This window comes from Paramormyrops kingsleyae, chromosome 11 (assembly GCF_048594095.1).
Source record: "Paramormyrops kingsleyae isolate MSU_618 chromosome 11, PKINGS_0.4, whole genome shotgun sequence".
Taxonomy (NCBI): Eukaryota; Metazoa; Chordata; class Actinopteri; order Osteoglossiformes; family Mormyridae; genus Paramormyrops; species Paramormyrops kingsleyae.
This window is the reverse complement of record NC_132807.1, coordinates 12,696,681-12,722,490: the sequence shown is the minus strand read 5'-3', so window position 1 is coordinate 12,722,490 and position 25,810 is coordinate 12,696,681. Positions and strand designations below refer to the sequence as shown.

The 25,810-nt window shown below is 48.7% G+C and overlaps 1 protein-coding gene across 6 annotated transcripts in view; it reads right to left on the bottom strand.

The window, feature by feature from the left end:
* The window catches only part of LOC111840795 (transcription factor SOX-6-like), a 148,315-nt gene that overhangs the window by 75,755 nt on the left and 46,750 nt on the right, over positions 1 to 25,810 (bottom strand). For 4 of the 6 annotated variants that reach the window (XM_023806044.2, XM_072718069.1, XM_023806064.2 and 1 more), the window contains exons 3-4: positions 19,628 to 19,856; positions 16,246 to 16,456 (exon numbers count right to left, since the gene is read on the bottom strand). In XM_023806044.2, coding sequence (XP_023661812.2) covers positions 16,246 to 16,456; positions 19,628 to 19,849 — 433 coding nt within the window. In that variant the 5' untranslated portion in view covers positions 19,850 to 19,856. Of the gene's footprint in view, positions 1 to 16,245; positions 16,457 to 19,627; positions 19,857 to 24,998; positions 25,296 to 25,391; positions 25,483 to 25,810 lie in introns of those variants that run through there. The other 2 variants (XM_072718067.1, XM_023806073.2) reach the window with 2 other exon arrangements.

The following is a 25,810-nucleotide window of genomic DNA, read 5'->3' as shown; positions in this document are numbered from 1 at the left end:
TTTCTGCTCAGCTTCCTCCGTCGGGCTGATGAGGTTTCTCCCATTTGGGTTGCTGTAACATTATTTCTGCTTTTATTGCCTTTCTGACACAAAAACATGCAGTTTTTCCCCCATAACCCTGGAAGAGCAGTAACTGTGCATCGAGTCCCCGCAACTTTCACGGAGATGACGGCCACGTCCCTGGTGACAGTCCACCACTGAGACACCACACGTTACACAGATGTCCTTGCATCAGGATGGCCATTGAACTGTGTATCATCACGACCAATGAGGAAAACGGGTCTCCTTTTATGGTGAGATGCCCCCAACGATGGATGCTGGGAGCGCACACTGCGGTCCACTGGGGGGGGCACAGCCATGGATGCTGGGAGCGCACACTGCGGTCCGCTGGGGGGGGCACAGCCATGGATGCTGGGAGCGCACACTGCGGTCCACTGGGGGGGGCACAGCCATGGATGCTGGGAGCGCACACTGCGGTCCGCTGGGGGGCACAGCCATGGATGCTGGGAGCGCGCACTGCGGTCCGCTGGGGGGCACAGCCATGGATGCTGGGAGCGCACACTGCGGTCCGCTGGGGGGCACAGCCATGGATGCTGGGAGCGCACACTGCGGTCCGCTGGGGGGGGCACAGCCATGGATGCTGGGAGCGCACACTGCGGTCCGCTGGGGGGGGCACAGCCATGGATGCTGGGAGCGCACACTGCGGTCCTCTGGGGGGCACAGCCATGGATGCTGGGAGCGCACACTGCGGTCCGCTGGGGGGCACAGCCATGGATGCTGAGAGCGCGCACTGCGGTCCGCTGGGGGGGGGGGCACAGCCATGGATGCCGCTCCCACCGCTGATTATTAAGGAATGTGCCAGCTGTTGGAGATAATGAGGTGCCACCCCCCCTCCCCCCATGCTGGGTGGGGCATCTCTGCTCCCACACCTCCCTCCTCCCTTGCTCCTTCTCTCCATCACTGATAGAATTCCTCCACATCATCGCTCTGACCCCAGGGCGTATCAATGGGAGCATGGCTGGAATGTGAGGAGGAACGCGGGCAGGTCTGTCTGGGCAGGACCTCCGTGTATAAGCGTGTGTGTGTGTTTGTGGGGGGGGGGGGGGGGGGGGGGAGCTGCAGCCTTCACTTGATGTGCCAGGCTACATTTAGTGGGCACCTCTTAACATCATTTTGGTAACACTTTACTTGAGGGGACACAAATACTTTGTAGCAACTCAGTTACTACTGAAGAACAAATGTAGTCACTACTTAAGGTGGAAGATGCGTCAGGATTCATTAATGATGAACAAACATGAGATCAGTATTTCACTTATGTTATTCATTACTTGTTCCTTCAATAGTTCCTTAGTAGTTCCTTCAGTAGCTCACAAGGATTTATGAAATTGACAGATGACACACAAAGTAACTGCTTGGGATAAATGATGTGTGTCACACTTCATTAATGATGAACAAACGTAAGATTAGCATTTTACATGTGTTATTCATTATTTGGTCCTACATTACTTCCTTCAGCGGTTCACAAAGGTTTGAAGAATTAATAGATAAAGCAACAAATATAGTACTTGCTTGAGATAAAAGATGATTGTCAATTAATTAATGATGAACAAACATGACATGCCTTTGTAACTAAGACGTAGTTTGTGGTTAATTAATACATAAGTAATAGCATAATACTACATTTTTGTGTCCCCTCAAGTAAAGTGTTACCATCATTTCCCACATCTCACTTACAGCTCAGTCATTAAGAGAAAATTGCAGTTACATACTGAAGATCTGTCGTAACACTGTCCAACACAGCATTCTCTGGTCCACAAAGTAAACGCAGTCTAGCCAAGACTTCCAAGACTCAGACATTAATAATTTTAAATAGTATTATAAAAATGTTTGCAATTTAAAAGTCTGGGCAATAAGAGAAAGTGAATTTTCTTTATGTTTGTGACCCCCAGCTTTCTGCAGCAAACCAGATGTATGAGGATCCTATTGAATTTACGGCCGGATGTGACTGAGAGCGGCGGTCGTCTCAGTTCCTTTCCCAGAGATAAAGCAGGGGCTTTATCGTGTAACCTCACATTCACGCTGGAAAAGAATGGAATGAAAACACTGGCCTGTGTCTGCCTCTTATTTACATTTTCCCAAGGCCCTTGCCATGGAGAGAGTGAGCGGGTGGGCGGGCGGGCGAGCTGGGTCTCCGGGAGAGGAGTCGTGGAAGGAGCCCAGCAGCCCCAGAGCCGGCCCAGAATGCGCAGCCCCAGAGATCCTTGGAACGCCAGGATCTGGACCCACTTTGGCAGAGTGCCCATCCAGCAGAACCCAATTTAAAGGTGTGGGGAGCATCCGTCTGCAGGAAGTGGCGAGAGATGCCGAAAGAGCAGCGCCAAAAATCAAACAGATGCATCATTTCCAAAAACGAAGGAGGCCACTTTCCACAGCATGCCTTAATGGAGGGACAGGTCACATGACGCGCCAGTGCTCCCGTGGTATCAGATCTCAAGATCAAGGGGAAACCTGCGGCCAGTGTGGCTCAGGATATACAAACAGAATCCTGAGACAGTCACGTTTCTGCCACAAACTGTTTATCTAACCTGGCTGAGCTTAAGCCAAAACCAAATGCTCATCAGAAACCACAATAACTTAAAACATGGAAAAATACTGACAGCCGTATCTGATACCATGCACCTCCATCGAAGATAAAACTATTTTAGCTCAGGTTGGGAAATTTTAATACCGCAACATTGCGGAAGGTGGTAGCGTGTAAATCAAATGTCAGTGTGGACACATTTGTGTTGACAGGAGTTTGATAAAATACTCTGATTACTTTTGTAAAAGTGCCCAGAGGTTTAGCACAGTCCTGAGTGCAGACAAAACACTTACATATATGGTGTAAAAGCAGGGATGGGCCGATCCACATTTTTTCAGTTCCAATCTGATTCCGATACAAGAGCTCTTTTTACTGTTATACTTTATATATAGATTTTTTTAAGCTAGTAAATACAGATGGAAAAAATGTATGACAAAAAAATATTTAATTCGGCTACTACAAATGTACATAACGTACTGTTCCACCTCTTTGTACGTCTTGTTTTAAGCGTTTTTGAGGCATTTGCATCTTCAAAGCAGGTATACACAAGTGGCGAATGCTTAAAATTTTAACAAAATTTTTCTCCCATTGGCGTCGGCTCCGTTACACGACGGCAGCCCCTCTTGTATCACAAGCTGCAGCGAGTTCGCAAGACAGTCCAGGTTAGCGACTCCCAAATCATCTATTGCTTTTTTTGTCTCACTGCTGTGTGCGTTTTGTTAAGTAGGATTGTCCATTAAACGCTATTCCCACCTCTCCAAACTTTATTTTATGAAGATAACTAACAACGTAAATGGGGGGGGGGCAAAGAAACATTGTCCTCAGTAGCTTGTGTCAGCATGCAGTAGAAGGCCTGTTCCTGACTAACAGCAGACGTGTGGAATCAAGGAGCAACATCCGACTGCTAAACGCTACTCTACGTGTATAAATCCTACTCACTGCATGCATAAACTTCCTGGCCTGTTCATTTTACACACCTGTCCAGTATCGTCTAGGATCCTCTTCTGCCTACTGAGCAGCCTGAATTCTCACAAGCATGGATTCATCAAAATATCCCTTATGAATTTTACTCCATGAAATTTCCTGGTGGCTTTAACGAGTCTGGTCTTTTCCCCTCTGACTTCATGGTGAATTCCCCTACACTGACCACATCCTTCGTGTTTATTGCATCATTCTCTGTAATCTTGTGAATATCCCAGGGCGCTGACCATTCCTGCGATGCTGGAACCACCATGTCTGGCACCAACAATCGACCCTCGACCCTCTCGAAGTGTTTTATTTCTTGAGATGCAGCCTCATGATGCTCTGTTTGTAGGAACACGTGTTTGATTTCTCACAGTCCACTGTAGAACAGCGTTACACTAATATCCACTGGGATATGGTTAGGGCTACAGTTACAAGCGTAATAGCCGTTTCTTATAAAGGTTGTGCGTTTTGCCAGAGGTCCTGCAGGTTAATAGACAAGAGCTGACATTGGGTGACCTCACTCATGCCCTAAATGATCATTTTAAGCTCCTTTCTGAACCTCTCTCACAGGCCGCTCTCACAGGCCTCTCTCACAGGCCGCTCTCACAGGCCTCTCTCACAGGCCTCTCTCACAGGCCGCTCTCACAGGCCTCTCTCACAGGCCTCTCTCACAGGCCGCTCTCACAGGCCTCTCTCACAGGCCGCTCTCACAGGCCTCTCTCACAGGCCTCTCTCACAGGCCACTCCTGCCCCAGGAAGCCATGCCTGGTGGCCTGGGGCCAGCACATCTGCTGGCGGACTCAGCCCCACACCCACTGTAATCACCCCGGAAACAGGAAGCAGCTCACCCCGCTCATCAACCCACACGCCAGCATCCTGGTATGACACAGCAGCCACAGATTCAGTGTGATTTACCCATCATGAAACCTTCATAAAGAAAGAGTAGCTGCGCAATTGTGTAACCGCAGTGAAGGCTAAAACGCTCAGTAAGTCCATCCACATGATCTAGTACAGGGAGGCTATCCCAGGTAATGCAGATCAAGGGAATCACAGGGCAGGCACACTCTTACAGGGAGACCTAAACAATTAACATGACTGTGGGAGGAAACTAGAGTTCCTGAAAAAAACAGTACAACAGAGAAGTATGTGAACTCTCAACATACAAGGAGGGGAGGGACTCAACCCCCAACCCTCGAGGTGTGAGGCAACATTGGCACTGAATCTCTTTGGCACCCTGGCAGCTCAGCATCCCTGTCCATAAACAAAAACCCATCCATCCATCCATCCATCCATCCATCCATCCATTTAGCGGACACAACTACACATTTCCTGGCTCCCTTCAATAATGTCAAAGAAGCAAAAAATGTCTCTGTTCACCTCTGTGCTCAGCTTCAACCCCTAGGAGGGAAACTCAGAGTCCTTCAGGATTTGCCAAGGTGATAATGTCCAGGCCGCCCTCCAGTCCACAGTGTCTCCCTGTGAAAACAAACCCCCGGCGACGACGCATAAAGCGATCCCCCCTTCCGGCCCTGAACCAGCCTCCCAAAGGAACCCAAAGAGGGTCTTAATCACTACGGCACTAAAACAAGACGTCGCGGAAAATAAAACCACGTAATTATGAGAATTGCGCCAAACGGGGCATGGGGGGAGGGGGGCGTGTTTTGTCATTGTGGGACTCGGCGACTGGGCCACCATAATCACGGCAGTATTGATGGCGGCACAGAAAGGGCACTAATTGCACAGGAGCGATGGAGACATAATAGGTGATACACCTGGGCACGGCTGCACAATGCGCACGCCAAAAACAACATTTCCCGCATGCTACGGAACACCATCGCTCATTTTCGGGCAATTACCGTCTGTCTTTGTCAACAGTTTTAATAACCTCCATCATTTCCAGAAGACTTTAGCCTCGGTTAAATAATTTGGGCTCTTTAATATGCAAATGCGTGGCTCACATGCGCGGATGAAGTGGTGCTGCTCCTTTCAGCGCGTCGGCGCATTGTCGAGCACCTGCATCTCAGCGAAGGATCGCTCTAATTGACACCTAATGCCATTCATTATTCCACTTAGTGAGCAAAGCCTATCAGTCACCTGTAGGCACTCCTCCGGGTCGGGGCCTGGCTTGGCCACATCAGGCCCCGCAGCGGGCAGGAATGGGGCGGGGGGCTAGAGCAAATGTTCACAGGGTGGGGGAGTGGGGGCACATCATCATATTGGCCGCTGTGTTGGGAAGGGGTCTCCCAGTTCTGCATACCAAGCTAGCGTTAACACTAATGATAATGGTAACGCCACGTGATGCTACACGAATGGCCACTGAAATGAGATGAAATGTGAAGGATTCAGCCCCCAGTGATACAAATGACAGCAACCATAACATGGTTGTTTGCAAAACAAAGTGCATTGCTATGAGCCTGCCACTGTGTGCTCCTATCGACCAATGCATTCCCACAGCTAAAGGTCTCTGTAAATGTCCCGTCCAAGATAAATCTCACACTATGAGAGCCCTGAATCAACCAGTCAGCGTACAGAGGCTGTTTACAGCAGCCAAACGGCAGACTCCATGTGCTGCTAATGCTAGTAATATAGCACAGGGCTGTGAAATTCTTAGAAAAACGTACTAGAACCTTGTAGCACATAAAAGATTAAGAGTGACAGTGTGGCGATGGGTGGGGGTGGGGCTGGGTCTCCATTGGAAGGGAGTTCTCCTGTCCTCTCTGATTGGCCAGCGACTGGAGGAGGAGCTATGGGGCCATGGCTGTAGAGGAAGGGAAGAGTGTCCGGCCCCTGACTCCTAGGATGGGGCTTGCTCTCCCCCCACTAACAATGAAACGCCCCCCGCCAACAGTTCACCCCCCACCCCCCCTCCTTCCCAGCATCAGGGCTTATGAAAGAGCAGCACGCAGCGATGGCACTAAATTATAAATCTGAACAAGTACGGAAGCAGCCAGCAGACGCTCAGGGACAGGCCCAGGTGTGGGGGGCGTAACGTGGAGGAGGAAGAGAAGAAATACATAATAATAATAAATAAATGAATGAATGGCTGAAGTTGACCCAAACGTACCAAGGAGTGATGAGGAGCCAAGACTATCCCTCTCTGAGAGCCCCCAGATCTGCGATCTCCTCCGAGCCGGAGACGGGCAGCTGGCGGAACAGCTGGTCACGGGATTAATGTCAGAAGAATGAAATTAAAGGGAACATATGTCCGCGGCCGAGGTGGCGGGCGGCACTGTGCAGCGCCTGTGCCCAGCAGATGCCACGTGTGCAGCTGGAGGGGGCGGGACCTGCAGCAGCCGCCGTGCGCGACGCCGACCATCGACCGCAAAAGGTCACATCTGGCTTAATGCTCGGACAGCCAAACAAATCGGGAGGCGCGAGGAAGTCAACAAACCAAGGAAGAGGAAGATGGATGACAGTTGCGGAAGACGTGAACTGGAGGGGGCAGGAAAAATAAAGATCAGCACGCACCTCCTTCAGATCAGCCAGGAAGGCTGCGGCTCAGGATCGGTCATGATCCGAAACACTGAAGTGAAGGCGTCCTTCGGAACTACGAGGGGAATTAATTAAATGTGCGATGGCGGGAAGGGGGGGCGCGCCGCTTTGGCTGCTGCTGAAGGGGGGGCCTCGGCATGCATACGAGCGACCCAGGTGACACACGGACTCTCATTTACAATTCCGCTCTGATGTCAGTAATCATTAGGGCCCTGCGCTGTAATGAAGCACCATCATTTCACACAAGAATTAAATTACTAGATACCTTGCAGTAGAAGCTTTTTTTGGTACCCTGCAATCTAACTGTCAGACGTGAGCTCTTCTGCTAATCATCGCTCCAAAACATTTGAATTTATTCATCTATGTTAAATTAATAGATGGGCGCAGATCACACGGTGAGCGGGGGGGGGGGCAGCCACTTGGAGCGATTCACTAAAATTATCGGGTGTCTGGGACGGGGGTGATGATGCAAAGGGGGACCGATAGTGCCCATGAGCAGATCAAAACATCCACCGGGGGGCGGGACTGGGCTGGGCTGGGCTGGGTAGGGGGGTGTCCGGCTCGCCGTGTCCCACGTGAGACCGCTCCGCGATTGATGGGGTACTGTAATGATGATAATTTACACGCATTGCAAATCAGTGTCATTAAGCTTCATAGATGGTAATAAAGGGATCATGACTATCAGTGTGAAGAAAACTTAAAGAACAGACGCCATCAGCACAAATATTTCAATATAAAAGATGTTCCTTCAGTTTGCTAAGAAAGCATTATGACCTTATCAAAGATTTATCAGTATAAAAACATTATTAGTGGTGTTAGACTTCTTATTCTTCAAGGAAATCAGAGAAGTGCCAACCGTAGGGTTTACATAGCTACACAAACTCAAAAACAAACATAAATGCTCTTTTGCGATACAGAATCTTTGACCTTGTCAATTTTTATTGATGAAATTCTGTACAGAACAGTATGAAATGACAGACAAATCATATCATAATTGCTTCAGAGTGTAAATATGAACACATGACATAAAGGTGGTTTGGCATTATCTGTTTACTCATTTTGTGATGATTGCACGATAATATAAACATTATAGACGTATAAAAAAATAAAAGCCTGTGCTATTTGTGCTGACCCTCCGTCAGATATTCACCCACTAAGGCATCTCAGAACGTGATTCTGTAAGGATGCAGTCGTCAGGCGGCACGTGAAGGACGGGGGCCTCCTCCTCTGGCCACCGAGGGGGGGCGCCTGGCGCTCTCGCTTTCACACTGCGCCGTCCTCCCTGGCCCTCAGAGGGGAGAGTGTCAGGCATGCTCCACCGGGGGCACCAAAAGGGAGGCCGTGACTGAAGTCAGCAAGGTGAGTCAAGCTCACGAATGTTCTGGCAACACGAGGCAGCTCGTCTCCCGCACCGGCCCAAATAATGAATAGCAGGACGTGGTAAGTGCTGCTAGACTTATGGAGAATGTCTGGGGCACAGAGCGCCCCTCCTGACCATTCATTAACAGCCAGGCTCATATGTTTAAGCGGCCATTGGAAGATGGCAGCGCATAATGGATAGGGAGAGTCTTACAGCGTTATTAACCACCTGACCCCTGCAGACATACAGAGGCCCCTCCCAAGGAGAGATGCCGCACGCTCAGGTTTTGCAGATTAATAAAACATGTCCCTCCTGACACCTGCATTTAATCCTTTGGTGACTCCAAGCGCGATATCGAATAAGCAAGATGTCCATTTCATCGAAGGGTGACTAGACACCTTTCATTAGACAACGTCTCTGCATGTGATCCCCAAATCAAAGTCACCTGTCAAAGTCAGCAGGGAGACAATGAGGACACAGAACATGCTCATGTGTTGGGATCAGAGGTCTCTGGTGGGGGGGGGAGGGGGGTTTCTTGGGTCCAGCATGTGGCCCTAAAATCATTAGCAAAGTCTGCAGGCTGGTGTTGGTTACGGTGACGCTATTTTGATCATCACCAGATGACACCCCCTCCCCCTTGTTTGCCCATGTGTACGTGAAGAATTCCTGAGAACCAACTCCCCCCCCCTCCCCAGAGAGAGTCCGGGACAGTTGCAGCTGTGACAAAGAAAATGCCCCCCACTGTGATTCCACCCCTGTTCAGCCTGTCGCGCTGCCCTCACACCTGATCCTTCACAGACAAGATCTTGTTGGTTGAGGAAGATTCTGTCAACATCTGTTCAGGTATTGTGGATCGTTTTAATTTTCATTCTCGCAAAAAAAAAAAAAAAGGGCTCGGCTATTTTCAGAGTCACGGCTCCATAGCACAATGACAGATTTAGGGCCCATAATGCAGCTCTGCTTTCTCGTGCATCAGCGATTCGGCTGCGCCACACTAACCGGATACTGGGGTCACAGAATACAGCAGCTCTAATAAAACTGCCGCAAATATAATCCCACACTCCCCCTTGGCACCCCCCTCCCCCACAAAGACACCCCCACCCCCAAAAACGCTTCGAGTCTTTCACAAACTCCAAATGCACATGCAAATTCCGCAGCTTTCTGAGCATCACACGTGAACGCAGCAGCGGATTCGAGAGTAGTCCATGAGTTCTGGCAGCAGCCAATGAGGGTGCAGCGACACCACACCGTGGTCTGCGGCACAATCGGGCTTCTGTTTGTTATTTATGTATTTATCCCGGGCCTGGCCCGATGGGTCTGGCGGGTTCACCCCCGCGGTTCCCCCTCCGGTCCGAAGGGTTCCGGCACAGCACGGCAAGGCGAGAGGGCTACACAATGGCGTTATTGTTCCCCTGGACCTATGCGGGGGGGAAGGAGGCAACAGCTGAGCCCGTTCGGGGTCGGGGGGGGTTTCTGGAACACTTCGTAGCAGTTGCTACCGTTGGCCGCTCAGAATGTGGGAAGCTGGAAGGTGATACGGTGGGGCTGGAGAATGGCACATTGACAGAGCAGCTGCCTCCTCTGAGCACGTCGAGAGGTCAGGAGACCCCCGCTGCCTGTGCCCCCCCCCCCCCAACCTAGCCGGCTCCCTCCCTGCATTGTTTACTCTTCATACTAAATAAATAATTCACCCTCTCCTGGCAAAGCCACAGTGCGGTAAGAGTGACGAGCCCCACTGCTACTCCTGAGCCTTTTTTGCAGGGTTTATTTGTTTTTGCATGGCATATTTTTAGCCACCCGCCCCAGTCTGAGGGGATGCGGATGATTCCAGCCACAGCAAACGAGGCAGAAAGGAAGGCCTTGAATCTTTTGTAAGGTTCACGTGTGGGACTGGCAGGGAGCCCGTGGCACTCAACCAAATAATCTGCATAACGGGGGGGTCTGAGTGGCAGAGAGCGGCTTTTGATCGTACGTCCTCACAAGCCGTTCCAGCTCGCCCCCCTCCAGCCCATCGCTGCACTGTTACCTGTCCAAAAAGCGGCAGACCAAGGCAGGCTTCCACGGCGGCCACACACACTCATACACGCAGGCACACAATGATGCCAGTACAGCACGACACTCCCCGCTTTCCACCATGGTCAGAATCAAAGGTAAGGCAGGGTGTTGGCGGTGGTGGTGAAGGAAGGTAAACATAAGGAACAGGGAGAAAAAGGAAAACAGACCTGAGTGATGTTTGGCCAGTATGTACCGCCTGAGGGATGATAAGGTGAGCTCTGTGTTTAAAACACACCTCTGAGTGTACGTTTATGGCCGGCCAACAGCCAAGAAATTAAAAAGGCTAATGGGTCTCCAACTTAATTGCATATGCATCGAGTCAAGGGCTTATGCCACAGATCATTATAACAAAGATCCCTATTAATTAGCCGGGATGAAACGGAGCTGGCGGATTGCACAGCCTGCAAGGCCTCCCCAACTACTTTTCGATGTTCGCGATTTTCACTCCCGTGATAAAATTCTTTTTAAAAACCCGAAAGAGTCTGGGATTAAATGTGAGGACCTTTCTCCCCCGAAATTCCAGATTGCACGGAACAAAGTGGGGCTCATGCGGCAGTGGGCTGGCTCACTTCAAACCTGATCCTGTTCTCCAGCAGAGCCTTGACATCCCATTACACACCCCGCTATGACGGAGATAATGGGGCTCCCACACACCGGGCAGGGGTGCGGTGCGGGGTGGGGGGGGGGGTGGTGTTGATGGATCCAGCGAGGCACTGATGAGATATGAGTTATAGGGCCATAAGAGAAGGTGCAATCTGAGGGTTTATGCATTCTGAGTTGTACTGCTTTCTCTGGCACTTTTCGGCACGGTATCCGGGGACTGTCACTCCCACATGGTGCCAAGATGTCCGCCGGGCTCCCAGACACAGCAGAGCGAGGAGGCCGCAGGAGCAGATTGCAGGCCGTCACATGTGCCTCTTTGATGTCGCTCTCCCTCCGCTTGCAAAACAATCAGCTGGAATTCTATTTCCAGGCCTTGCCAGGCTCCAGCTGCTCGTTTGCCAGGACTATCCATCTCCGAGGGGACGGAGGGATGCAGTGGAGAGCCAGTAGTGCTCTCAGGAAGGCTGACCCACCTGAGATTACAGAGAAAAAAAGTCCTGTCTCCTCTTCACATTAGCACTGTGTCGATGTACTTCATTTCAGACAAGAGGCCCGGGCTCAGAGGATTGGACTCGAACCTGCAGATGACGGCTGAGGTTTAACCCACTATCTCATGTTTACCGAAACCAAAAAATTATATATACTACCAGCACTTATATTATGGCCAAGTTCAGTGTGTACGACATGGATTTTGCCAGAAAAATGTAGCTATATGAATCAGTAAAACTTAAAAGCGGAAAATGTTTAGTTCTTGCAACAACCATCTACATGAAATATTTGACAAATTCATCAAACCAAGCAATTGTAAAGAACCACAGCATGGGTGTATCTGAGGAGCCACAACAGACCCCAGCGTGATACACGTTGTGGGCCCCCCCTCACGCTGGCCCCCGCACAGCCCCCCCCCCCCCCCCCCCATGTGGCTGTAAGCCGACTTTGCTGCCACGTTTTTAGCCAAGACGTGTAATGCCGTAATTCATACTAGTCAGGGCATAAGAGTGGATTAGAAGATAACAAGTTTTTAACCATTAGCCAGAACTACCCCTGGCAATACAAATGCTGACTAACTTGGCAGTGCGAGTTCCACCGACTGGGCTGTAAAACACAGGCGCCCTCATTAGGGTAAGCCTCACTGGGTCGTGTCACTCCTAGCAACCAATGACGAAATTAGAAGTTTGAAAGAGAAGGTGATCATCTGAGTATAATATATACACTGTGAGCAGGTGCAGGGTGCTAAACACGGCCCCAGGACAACGATAAACAACATCTCCACATTCCAGTAACTCAGACACAAGGTTAAACCCGCAAAGGCTTGCAAACGAGAAAAAGACAGGAAAAATAAATAGGCGAAATTTGCATAAATGACACAGTCTCCTTAAAATTTCTGATTCATTTCTGCCAAGGAAAAAAAAACTTTGCTCAGCAACAGTTCATATTAACATCTATTTCATTCCAGCTATAAAGCAACCCTAATTGTTTGTGTTATCAAATGAATTCCCCTTGAGTTTTTATACCGTATTTTCACTTAGTACCGGTATAAAATACAATCTGGATGATACTGGGTGTGTAATACGTTTACAATATGTAATAAATAAAGAGGGGCGAGAATCGTTAGCCGTCCTCACAGCTGGGCTAAACACAACTTTTACAGCTAAGGTGACTGCTTAGCTTAATGCATCCCTCAGTGTCGAGAGGACATTTTCATTCATTAGCACAGTTACGAGCACTTAGTGCACTTTAAGAACCCGTTACAGAACAGCGGGACACAGCCAGCCACGGCGAACGTGCTCACTTCAAAGGGGAGGCAGCTGGACATCAGTGCAGGCAAACTCGCAGCCCACCTCAAACGGACTTCATCTACCTCTGGCACAGTGCTCGTCTCCATAAAACACACATTTAATTAACAATATCACCAGGAACAGGAAGCTGTAAAGTCAGCATGAGAAGCTCGTGTTGACATCGTTTACGGACTGCTCCTGTTTCATCACGCAGTAATTAGGGGTAAGCAATCAAATGGCTGCTAATTTACCACTTCAGCTGAAGAGTAATGCTTCAAACAATAAGAAAATAAAATATTTTATTTACTTCGTGCTTTTAAATTTTTCTCCACAAAACATTTCCATAGTTGCAAACTCTCAGTGAACTGAACATGCATTTGAATATACATGTGAAATGTCACCATCTGGTGAGGGCGATTGCAAGCAAACCGCATTATTAGCATGAGAGTTTCCCCAAACAGGCCCAACTTACAGGCCGATGTGAAGAAATCTGATGAGCAGCACAGTGATCCGGAACCCATCCGGGTTAGCACAAGGCACCCCCAGAACGGAGAGCCAGTCCACAACACAAGCCACTGCCATCCACAGATTTATAAGCGAAGTGGAATTCAGAGCCATCAGGGTATCTTTGGACCATAAGAGAAAAAGCAGTTTCTGGAATAAACCAATGCCAACATGTGGAGAACAGAACATACAATTTTAATTTTTTTTAATGACTGAGGTGTTAAATATCTGTCTCTGTATTCAATTGCAGATGTACAGTACATGGAGCTATTACAGTCGGCATATTTTTACAGATATATGTGCCTAACTAGGGAGACCAGATGGTAAGACTTAATTCTGGAAAGTACACTGATCCAAGATCAAAGTATGCAGGATTAGGGACAACTGTTTCTCCCTGATTCTTAGACATCCGTGCTGTTCAGACGACAGCTTTGAAAAGCTCTTGATTTAGACCTACTGTAACAGGTTAATCCCAGCACTGACATGCCCTAAGAGCCCCAAAGCGAATGAAAAAGGAGGATCGATCTGAAAAATGACAGGCCAGCATATCTACAAAGTGATTCCTCAGGCAAAAGGCCTCATCACACTACAATAGTGAAACTCTCGAACTTCCAGTTTGCTCCTCATCATCCCACCGTTTATGTTCAGAAAACGAGGGTTTTACTCGCAGGAGGATCAGCCAAGAGAGAACAACACAGGCCTTTGTGAGGCAGGCCAGAGGAGCACAGCTGGACCCTGGAACTCCTCCTTCCACAACGTCCGGCGCTGCATCGCAGGTGACACTTCACCATTAACATTACCTCAACAATCGCCGAGCCAACTGGGATTTATTACCTCAACAGCTACCCCCACCCCCCCGCAGTCACTCAACGAGACAGGCTGTATTGCATAAACCACATGAAGAACGAAAGGAACCCAGCTAGACGACAGTCTTGCAGGTACAGACTTGATGGAGCAGTTTGCGCAGACATGCCCATATGCACCAAAGTAACGGGTGGAAAGACAGACAGTTACGAGGAGTCATATTATTGGTTTGTAGGCAAAAAGACTGACAGAACAGCGGCCTCATTTATGATGTACGCTCTCAGAAAAACATTAACCCTGTCGTGGCCTTTAACTGCTTCAGTACAAGATTTAGAGTGCAACTATGGAAATGTTTTGTGGAGAAAAGCTGAAGCTGTGATTAAGAACAATCATTTGTCAATTATTCTGCTTTCGGAATCAGCCCCATTACATCTGCTGGTGAATCTCAGGCTTAGAGGGTCAGTGGAATGTACTGCAATTGAGTGATGGGGAGGGAAGGTTCTGTTTCGGCCTGAGATGGACCATGTTCTTTAACGGAAGGGAAATTATTGGCCTGTCCGCACAGAAGCAATTTCCCTCCTCTTTCGAATCATGTCACCTATTGACTCGAAAACATATAAATTATAAGGGAGTTTAAGGTTACAGGAGCACAACACATACCAAATAAATACAAACAAGTGCATTTAAAGGAAAAGTTTTCCTATCCTCCTGAAACCCCACCCATTCACTTATGTCCATTGTAGTGGACTTGTTGTTTTTCCATCTATCTTTTCACTGACGTAAGGAAACATATTTATTCCTGTTGTACACTAAAGAGGACATGCTGTGAAATTAAAAATAAAAATAAATTTGAAAAAATCTAAATTGTAAGATGTCTTATTTCCTCCAAAGACAAATAAACTATAATTGAAGGACACTATTTTCCTTGGGTCTCAGGAGGCTATAAACCAAATCTGAAAGGAAATCAGGAATTCAGGTGTTGGTAGTATAAATGGGAAATAAATACTAATAAAGAATAAAGGAAAAGACATTTTTTTCTATCCATCCAATCATTTTCTGCAACCACTTATCCTATTCAGGGTCTTGGGGGGTCCGGAGCCTATCCAATAGGCTATGAGCATAAGGCAGGGAACAACCCAGGATGGGGCGCCAAGCCATCACAGAAGACAAATATTTAACAAGGGAAATTTCATAATGTAATTGTTCAAAAAACATTTGGAGCCTTTGAAAAAATAATTATAAATGATTCTGGAGTTTTATGAAAAAAAAGCATTTTTTTAAAAAAGAAAACTTGTCCTTTTAATGTTTCTGTAGTATTTTATCTAGTACTGGAAATACTTTTACCCTACAGTCATAAACAACTGAGTTTAACTTACTTCTATAAGGCAGCATTTTATTCTATTTATTGTTTAAGGGGCCCAGCAGTTAGATTACATGAATGACATAGGCTGAATGGGGGGTTTTTAGCTTGATAGTTTGCTTTGGGTACACTCAGCCAGCGCACTTAAGCTGGAGCGCCTAGCCGCCCACTCTCTGCCACAAAGAATCGCGTTCAGACCAAACTAGAAAGAGGTCTGTCTAGGCCAAGCTGCGACGCAAGTGCTTTCTGCGAGACAGAAGTCTGGGGTGTCTGAGAGCTAAAGCGCCTCTGACTGGCCACAAAACATCTCCAAGAGTGAGGAACCTTTACTTTAAAAGAATGGAACCCGTCATTCCGAAATCTATCCAACAGTGAGAAACGTCAAACTGAGAGAAAGAACCGTAACCGTGAAATCTGTCAGCCTTAGAAACCTTTACCTGTAACTTTTCTAAGAAAAACCTCCAGCTGAAATCATTCCACATGTTAGGAGCTTCTACCTACCATTTATTTTCACGTCCTACCAAGGCTTCTAAAAGTGTGAAACACGGGCTTCTGCAGCACACTAGGGAACAATGAGTAAAATAGCTTTGCAGCGCAGTGCCAGGCACATCCAAGCTACTGCCAGGAGCTCCTTCTATGTGTTAGTCTCAGCCACACACCAGCAGGGGGCAGCGTTTCGGATGCAGCGCTGCAGCCTCTCCTGTGGCCACGAGTAACGTGGGAGCAGCATCAGATGACATACCATCCTGCTCGCTCTTCGTCATCTCCTCCAGCTTCTTCTGCTTCAGCGAATCCACCACGTCGGCCAGGCTTCCCTTGCGACGCTCAGGCGTGCCGAAGGCGGAGCCCCCTAGGACATCGCCGCGCTCCCGGACCCCCTCCTCAGGCTTGTGCGGCGAGGTAGAGTTATTCCGGAGCGAGTAGAGGGAACACACTTTATTGCTGTCAGATTCCTGCAAGAGAAGGCAAGCCGGGAGGGGCGGGGAGACGGATTTACCGTTTGTCACTCTGATTCCATATTCAGCTACGTCACCCCCTCATTGCAGGTCACTGGACCCGAATTAATGGTCCAGTTGCCACGGTGCAATTCAATCAGTATTCTTTGGCACAGGGAGACTGAGATTAAACCATCGGATCCTGGCAGCCATGCGATTTCATTTCAATGCCAAACCAAATGTCCTGGCAAATTAGGTATGGTATGAGAGCAAGAGGGGCTGTAACGACATGGTTGTGATCGGGGGGGGGGGTGCAGTTTTGTGTGCGCCCTACTTCATGCTGCAAATATGAAGCATGACACAAAATGAAGTGTACACACAGAAACAATGGCTGGTCTGCAGAACGGTGATTCCTGTAACGGCTGGTTCCCATCTAACACTGAGCGCAGGATAAAGGTCTAACCCAACCAGTCTGTGCAATCCCAGTTTTCCTGACTGTGTCCCATGTTTGTGCAGGTCATTGTTTACTTTGGATGGTGCCCTCGCCTTGGACCCTGTTCTGCAACTGGCAGCCAACCCTGATCCACAACCAGAAATCAGTCCCAGACCTGAAACAAGCCAGTCATTTAGCGAGATGCAGAGAGGGTACATTTTCACTATGGAAACAAGGGTCCGCCTGATTGGCTGGAGAAGTGACCCAAGATGCACGACTTCATGCAAGTCGACTGAACTCAAAGCGCTGCAGTTGATGCTGATTTTTTACTGGATCTATCCCAAAAGTTCATGGGCTAATCGGCATCAACACATGAGGAGACACAGTCAGCCCCCTATGAGCCACCTTCTGAGAGGCAGCCACTGAACAGCTGAATTCACTTCACAGGGTGATGGGGGCAAAGCTCGCCTAGACCGCCAAATGGGCTTCAACCAGTACTGGCTGTACATCCCATAAGTCATGAAGGAGATCCATGCGTCACCGATGAGCTGATCCATGAGCTGCTAATCCCCATGAACGGCCCGGAATGGGGGTCAGAAAGGCGGTCAGGGATGTCCAGCTCTGGCTCAGCCCATGTGCTCAGGTCCTAACGATGTTGTCCTTCTGGGAGTGGCTGTTGGGCTCTGGAACACGCACCGCAAAAACAGTCAATGCGGCTATGGGGTGGCGGCCTATTTCTGATGCGCCATCTGCACATACGTCCATCAAAGAGCCTCTGTACCAGCTGACCCTGCCTGGACACCTTCTCAGATGACACTGCTTAGACATCTATTCTGTCTTCTGGTGACTCCAGCAGTCAAACCTTCCCCGACACCCTATCCGTAGCCCCCTGACAAACCCTGTCTCTCTACCGATTTGCTCCGTGTTACTTTATTTCTCACTTTCGCTTTGTCCTTTGATGGAAAGGGCAGGCAAGCCGTAAGCATCAGTCAATTACATTTCGAATGAATAAAACAACATTCCGGCAGCTCCTGTCCATCGGCTTAGACTCTACCATATAAAAGCTTAACGTAAGACGCAACTAAGGTATCAGACTGATCATACTGTGTGCACCAGCAGAAGGACAAGGAAGAGAATGTATCTACCATCTTCTAAGCACTTATTCCAGTCTGGGTCATGGGGGGGCTGGAGCCTATGCGGGGCAGCACTCATCGTGGCTGGGGGCGCCAGCTCACCATAGGGCATATACAGTATATGCACAGACACTAGTGCACTATGGGCAATTTGGAGATACCAGTGAGCACAACCGCATGTTTTTGGACTGCAGGATGAAAGCTGCATGTCCCAGGGAGGCCCTGCACAGGCCATATGGAAAAAGCACAGAGCTGAGTTTAACAAGAATGGGTGAATGGAGAAATCGAATCACAGTGCAGGAGAATAAGCCGTTCAGATAATGACATTCTGTAAATTCTGATCTTTAAATTCCAGCTAGACAGAGAGGGCGGGGCATAGGCTTCCTGTACTTTGGCGGCTCTCTCTCATTGGTGATTTGTTCACTGGTATATCCACTGTGGGCCTTTACATCCGTCCACGTGACCAGCCTGGATGCTGCTATGCATGCTGGGCTTTCAGATTGTCGCCACTGTGCGACGCAGAACGCAGGCCTCCTGGTTCCTCCTCATCTAGCTCAGCTAATCCCTGGCGTTCCCAAGGCGCGCCGAGAACTTTACACATGCCTGGGGGTAACTCCCGAGCACACTGGGCTGAGCCATGATGCCATTCCCATGCTCCCTGGGGTGGGGGGCGGGGGGGTCGGCGTGTTCGCTCTCAGCTGTTTATAGAAGGACAGCGTCAGGCTCCGCAGTCTGGCTACACAGAGAGGGTCATCAGGGGGGGTGGCGAGGATCAGCGGACAAGAGGCTTTCTGCAATATTACTTGAATCTGTGGTCAACAATGACCTGCTATGGTTGAGCCTAAGCTTCCTGCTCTCTGGCCTAAAGAAATCTCCTGGAGGGGTGGGGGCGTGTTCCTAAGTGGAGGGTGAGTGAGGGAAAGCGTGAGTGTGTGTGTGTGGGGGGGGGGGGGATTTGCATAGATCACATTTGGGGACCAAAATGTCCCCAAAGTTTGGTAAACCTGAAGCTTCCTTATATTTGGGGACATTTTTCAGGTTCTTATTTGGATTTGAACCCCAGTCTTATAAAAATCTGTGAATGTAATCAGAAAAGTAAAAATACCAGATGTCTTCTACGTTTGGTTACTTATCATAAAGATTAGGGCTGGGTAGGGGTTAACGGTGTTGTGATTGGGATTACGGTTTTTCCCCAAGAAAAGAATGTAAGGTCCCCATTTATATAGGTGCGCCAACATTGTGTGTGTGTGTGTGTGGATTATGTTTATATTACATTGTGGGGACCAAATGTCCCTCACAATGTGATAAAAACCTGCTACTTTGACATTGCGGGGACCATTTTTCAGCTCCCCAAAATTGCAATGTGAATGCAATCAAAAAATTTAAAATGCCAAAAGTATGGTTATGGTTAAGGGTGGGTAGGGGTTAAGGTTGCCATGTGATTAGAGTTTTCCCCCATAGAAGTGAATGGAGAGTCCCCACAAATATATACTTACAAACCTGTGTGTGTGTGTGTGTGTGTGTGTCTGTGAGAGAGAGAGAGAGAGAGAGAGAGCGCGGGATTGCACGGACATGCTGCACATGCTGCACATGCTGCACATGCAGGCCCCCACGCCCCCTCACCATGCGCTGCTGGGCTGCCATCACGCTGTTCCAGTCACACTCGGGGGGCACGCTGCTGATGGCCGGCTGCTCCTCGGGGTGGGCCTTGCCATGCAGGCTGTGCAGCGGCATCCGGGGGGGGCCGTGGGGCTCCACGCTCTCCTCCCTGTCCCAGAGCAGGCGCTCCTGGCTCCTGGCGTCCTCTCCGTCAGCAAACGGAGAGGTGGCTTGCTTGGAAGACATTACTTTGCTGCAAGGGAGGACACCGCGTTCAGTGACTGCACCACGCATGCGTTCATGGCCAAGGAAGCGCATTAAACCTTGAATCGGCGCCCGACCCAAATGGCACAGCTCGCAATCCTACGGGCTGTGCTTCAATTTATTTTACAAGAAATAAACATTGAATTCCTTCAATTCAGTATCCAGCCATATATTTTACTAAAAGTTTAATATAGTTTAAATCTGTGTAAGTGTCTTCAGAAAAGTCTACTGGGGTTCAGGCTAATGGGAATGAGGTTGAGGCCATGGTTCCTGTCTTACTGCAAAGGTGTGCTGTGATTAGGTCTGCAAATCCCAAAAGTTCTCTGATCCACAGCCCATATTCACTCATGAGGTAATGTGAGGGAGCGTCTCCTTCACCATAACCTGACACAAGCTCTGTATGAGGATTCTCTTTAAATACACAGCCCACATATAACTGAAAGTCAGTTTAATGTGAGATTTGGATGTTGCAATACACCATTTCAGCTGATAATGAAAAAATCCATAGGATTATTAAGTAGATTATTAAGCAGATTCCCTCATGGTATGAATTTCAGAACCATTCCCTGGAAGTTAATCATAGATATTTTGCTCTTACCTCACACAGTAATTTCTTAAACCAAAATATGGTGAAAATCTATCAACTCCCACACAGTGTAACATCATAAATTATAGCAGAGTCACTCCAAATGCCACATTTTGCAACTGATCATGAGAGATATGGCACAAAGAGCTCTAGAATCCGCAAGCAGCATTATGGGATCAATCTTTTGTCTCATTCAGGCGCACAGAGGATCGTACTTGCTGGGTCAGGTGGAATGGCATCAAGTTTCAACTTACACTTCCTAAATTTCACTTGAAATGGTGCTTTTATGTTTGCACAGGATTTATAGCTAATTCTCCTAATTCCCCTTCTTCTTGGACTTAATAAGGATGTTCCTGGGTCATGTCCTGCAGTGAACGGAATTAATATAAAGTCAACTAATCTAATTAGGTACTCGGGGATAATAAGCATATTACGCCGCTTTGCAGAAACGTCCTTTTTGTGTCTTGGTTCTGTGATTTTCTTTAATCTGTGTTGAACATCTCACAATAAAAATGTTACACGTGACCCTGGACCCCAGCCAAGCAGATCTTCCATTGCTATGGATCAGCTTTCCGTCAGAAAGTCTCGGGAGGTCCCACAACGAGAGGAACCCTCAGAGGCTTTGCGAGTCAGCAGGGCAATTTCTGGGGGGCAGATCAGACGAGGCTGGTTGTACTCTGTGGCATGATGTCGCCTCTGCCCAGCCATCTTGGGGGGGGGGGGTGAGCTGGGTAATGGGTAATGGAACAGACCCAAGACACTCCAAACTTTTCCAAGCCTGACGTCCTGCCAGGTTTGCGGCGTGGGGTTCACCAGAGGGTGAAGACAAATTTGACACCAAGAGATATTATTTTAACACTAAACCACGAGTTAATCTGTCCGCGCGTGCGCGGGGGAACCCACATCCCCCCAGCCAGGATGAGCCAGTCCCTCTGAAGTCCGTCTCGTGTCTGTGCAGCCGGTACTCTGACATCGGGCTTACAGCGGTGTGACCTGCTAAAAACAGCCACACGTTTTGTCCAGGCTGGACGCTGGCGCGCACTTTGCAGTGCGCAGCTCTGTGCCGTTATGCATTGGGATTTTCGCCGTGGACAAATGGACAATGGCAACATATGTTAATGTCAGAGGCAGGTGCAGCTGTGCAAACAGCTCCAACCTGTCAGTACGCAGAAGCCGGGGACGCAGGGCCTTTCCTGCATGCGTGGCTGCTTTCTTAAGCGAGACAGAGCCCTCAATTTTAATCAGCCAATAAATCGCTTCCTGTAATTACATTAAACAGAAAATGATCTGGAAATCGAGCGCTAATTGAAAAATCTAAATTCAGGGTGAGGCTGGGGGCTCCGTTGGCCCAGCGCGACCATGACTGAGCATCGACAGGAACTCGTGTGCATTACGGTCTTGGGGCCGAGCTGCCGGATCCACATGGGGCAGAGGGCACCCCTTTGGGCCCAGAGGGTAAATGAAGAGGCGCTATTTCAGGCTGAAAAATCCTCCATCATCGGTGTGAGTTGCTGTGTGTTTAGCAGAGGTGGGGGGGGGGGGTCCAAAGGGGAATGACAAGGAGGGGCGGTGGACCCCAGAAACAGCAGCAATGCAGGGAGATGCAACAGATATTTGTTAGTAATTTAGAATGAGAGTCAGTAATTTATCAAAAGTGCTGAGGAAAGAGATGTGGGGGTGAGGGGGGAGGGGACACTGGTTGGGCACACGGATGAAAAGTGAGCATGGCTCAGATGGAGTCATGAAGCAAGTGCCCCCCCCCCCGACACACACACACACACACACCACAAAGGTGAAGTTCTGTGTTTGAATGAGCCCCCCCCCCAAATCACATGATTACCTGCTTCAGTGCATTGATTCAAGCGACACACGTCAAGCTAACCAACTGATGCCAACTGCAGCGGGCAGTGACTTTCACACCTACTGACCCACCGTGTCGAACAGTTAGCGACGTGAGAAGTGCCGGTCGCATCAGATACACTAGGCCCCATTGTTTTTCCGCAGTATTTCATACGTATTAAACTTTTAGTCAGATTGGGAGGCTGAGGGGAAACCTTATTAATAATTAGGTCTGTTTTTCTGGGAAGGGAGTCTACACTGAGGATTTGTGTTTGCTAGGCAGATGCTGGGGCCGGAGCCTGCAAGGCCTCACCTGAATCCTAGATGAGCTGCTAAGGATCACAATCTGTCATATGATGATGACGTGCGGGTGACGGACTGAGCCCATTGATAACAGTCATAGAGAGAAGGCAGCAGTCGCTTCAGGAGGCAGAGAAGACAGTGGACTGACCGTGTGGTCGCTCCTGTATTTTTAGGGCTTGGGACTGAAGATCTTCGAGCGTGCAGTCATATGGTCTGGAATGCTTTGACCCGTGATTTGCTGCTGATAAAGTTTCATCATGCAACAACTTATGTTTAATTGGAGAGCATTAGAGGGCCCAGCGCTGGTCCCCCTGAAGGTCCCATGACTGGGGCCATGTGTGCAGGGCTATCCTGTTTCCCCCCCCCCCCCCCCCCCCGCCACCAGCCCCGTAACAAGGTCTGACTTTCAGCCTGCTGTGCCCGCTGTCTCATGCTGTTGACCTTTTATAGACAATGGTGATGAGTAACCCCACACCAACTGCCCCCCCTGCACACAGCCCATGTTCTGACCACTGCCCCCCCCCCCCCCCCCACTCCCCAACACCATCTAAATTGCAGGTCATTTCAGGAGAAAAATATCTGCCCCCTCAGCCCTCAACACTAGCTAAAAAGAAAGGAGTAATGAAAAAAAACACAAAGGAAGACAGAATAATCTGAGAAGCAGAGAAAGCTGAAGGTTACTTCAGGACACAGAACTTTGTGTTTTCAGAATAAAGGACAGACACACAAAAAGGCTATGGAAGAAAGACAAGCAGGCACAATAAAGCAGAAAAATCAAGCAAAATAAGGAATCACAGACACAAGGATGTCTCTCTCACTGCGAAAAATGTCACAGGGATGAGAGCGCCTTTAATAAATTATTTTAAAACACTCCAGGACACTAACATCAATACAGAAAGGAGAAAAGGCTGCAAAAGTAAATGCAGCTCAGTGTTGTGCGATGCTACACTTTCCAGCAGTAAAAGGAAGCTAAATTACAGTATCTTGTCCATCTGTTTTAACTGTGTTTTTACTTAAAAAGTTCACCGGCACTTAAGCCAGGGAAGTAACTCGATGTCATACAAATCTGAGGTCTAAGGATTTGCCATGCGACAAATATTCCGCAGTCACCCCTTAAGTGCGTCACAGATTTACGAGTATTTATCAAACACAGCTACTTGTCAGAAGTGGAGTTATTTGGCTTCTGCCGAAATGCAGGCCGTGTACGCGGTCGGCACAGGCTGCTTCGCAAACACAGTGACTCGGTACTCTGTCTGCCGCCCAGGAGAGACGACTGGGAGTGCAGGGAGGGAATCGCCACTATTCACATTTCACACGATTGAGTGGCTCCCAGCTGCTCCTGGCCAAGCGAATAAAACCAATTGTCAACCCAGTCGGCAAGCCCTCAGACTAAAGTTTGAAACACAAAGTTTTTTCAGCACTGCGACTTGTGATTTTTACGGTCTGTGTCCAAAAGACATTTAAAATGTGAACAACTGCTTAATTTATAGTGGCATGAACTTTACAGATTTTTGTTTGTTTTCAATATTATTTAAATAATTCAGATGACACCAAATGTATAAAAGTATATATTTTGATAATATGCAAACTAAAAAACACTGATGATAACATTTGACGATGTTTGGATATAGAAACCCAGTTAAGAATATCTAATTAGGATCAATAACGTATATCTTATCTTTAAATTAAATTATTTAAGATTTATTTTTAAATTTTAGGGACTAGAAGGGTTCTCTAGCAACTCTAATGAAGTCCCTCTATCCGACAGCAGAAGGATAGTCACAGTTACTACACACAGCCAAAGGGGACTGTGTTGCACCAGGCCTGTTAGCTTATTAACTCAAAGTCATGCCACTGAATTCTGGTCACAGCAAAGCTTTGAGGAACACTGACCTCAGCAGTTGCAAATTGAATTAAAAATAAGACCAATATATTGCACCAGACTTCTGCAAGCAGTACATTTAAAATTTAAAATACTTTTCATATCTCTATGGCTGTTACAGCTTCGGTGTCATCCAAACAAACAAGTGATCATATTGCTAATGTAAAAATTTAGCACACTACATCATACTACACTACTAGACAGCAGTACAAAAATACCACACTAATTCTGAACATTTCGAAACACCAAAAGCGACACTAGATAGCTATGCTCTGAAAAGCTCGCTGGAAGCTGCCCTTTCTAAGCGCTGAAACTGTCGCCTCCATAATGACTCCCACAGCCCCACAACTTGGAGGCCATATGCATCCGAGATCCGTGGGTCACCGGGGGGACGTGCTCCCGTCTCAGAGAGCCCCGCACATGCAGGGCAGAGCGGTGTGACCGAGACCAGCATGAGAAGACGGCGCAGCCGAGGACGTGACATGCAAGGCGGGACGGAGAGCAGCGTCGTTAGTGATTACCTCACACTGTCCGTTACTCAGAGCGCCGTCCTCATGGCCATCTCACTGTACTGTACCTGCAGGTGCTGCGCATCGATCCCACCTCCGGCGGCATTTAGAAAAAAATTACATGATGACATTACAGAATCCCGCTCAAACATACCCTGGGAACTCAATAACAGTAATATTTTTAATAATAAAGATAGTAACGGGAGTAACTGTTGCAGTAGTAGTTGCAGTTCTCCTGGTCTATCCCACCGCAGCCCGATTAGGTTAATAAACTGTCACACTGCTGGCTTCCTTCATCTGTCCCCCTCCCCCCCCCCCCCCCCCCGCCCCAGACTGTCCCTGACAGGAGCCCATAAGGAGAGCGGGGGCGTCCTGCCTGGCAGCGCCGAAGTAATTGGCACTCACGCGCAGAGCCCGGCTCGCCCCTCCGCGAAGATCCCTTCTCGGTGTGTGAACGCTGCCGATCCAGAGCTGGATGGCATACCACCCCCACACACAGCCCCCCCCCCCCCCCAACCCCCCGCCCCCGGGTACAAAGGAGGTGTCGGACGTCGCTCAGTGAAGGGTCGGCGCTCCCAGCCACTGCCCCCCCCCCGAGAAGCGGGAGAGGAGCAGATCAGGCTGTCGGATGAAGGGGAAGCAGCAGGTCGCTCGCTCGCTCGGGTAACGTGTGCTCGCCCCTGTCTCTGTGTGTGCCTGTTATTTTTTTCTTCTCCCATTTTAAGCACACGGCTGGCTCTGCCTTCTTGGGGGGGGATGCCGTTCCCAGTGCCTCCTGTCTCTGCCACTACACTTTAGCAAACTTAACAGCCATCAACCAGCAC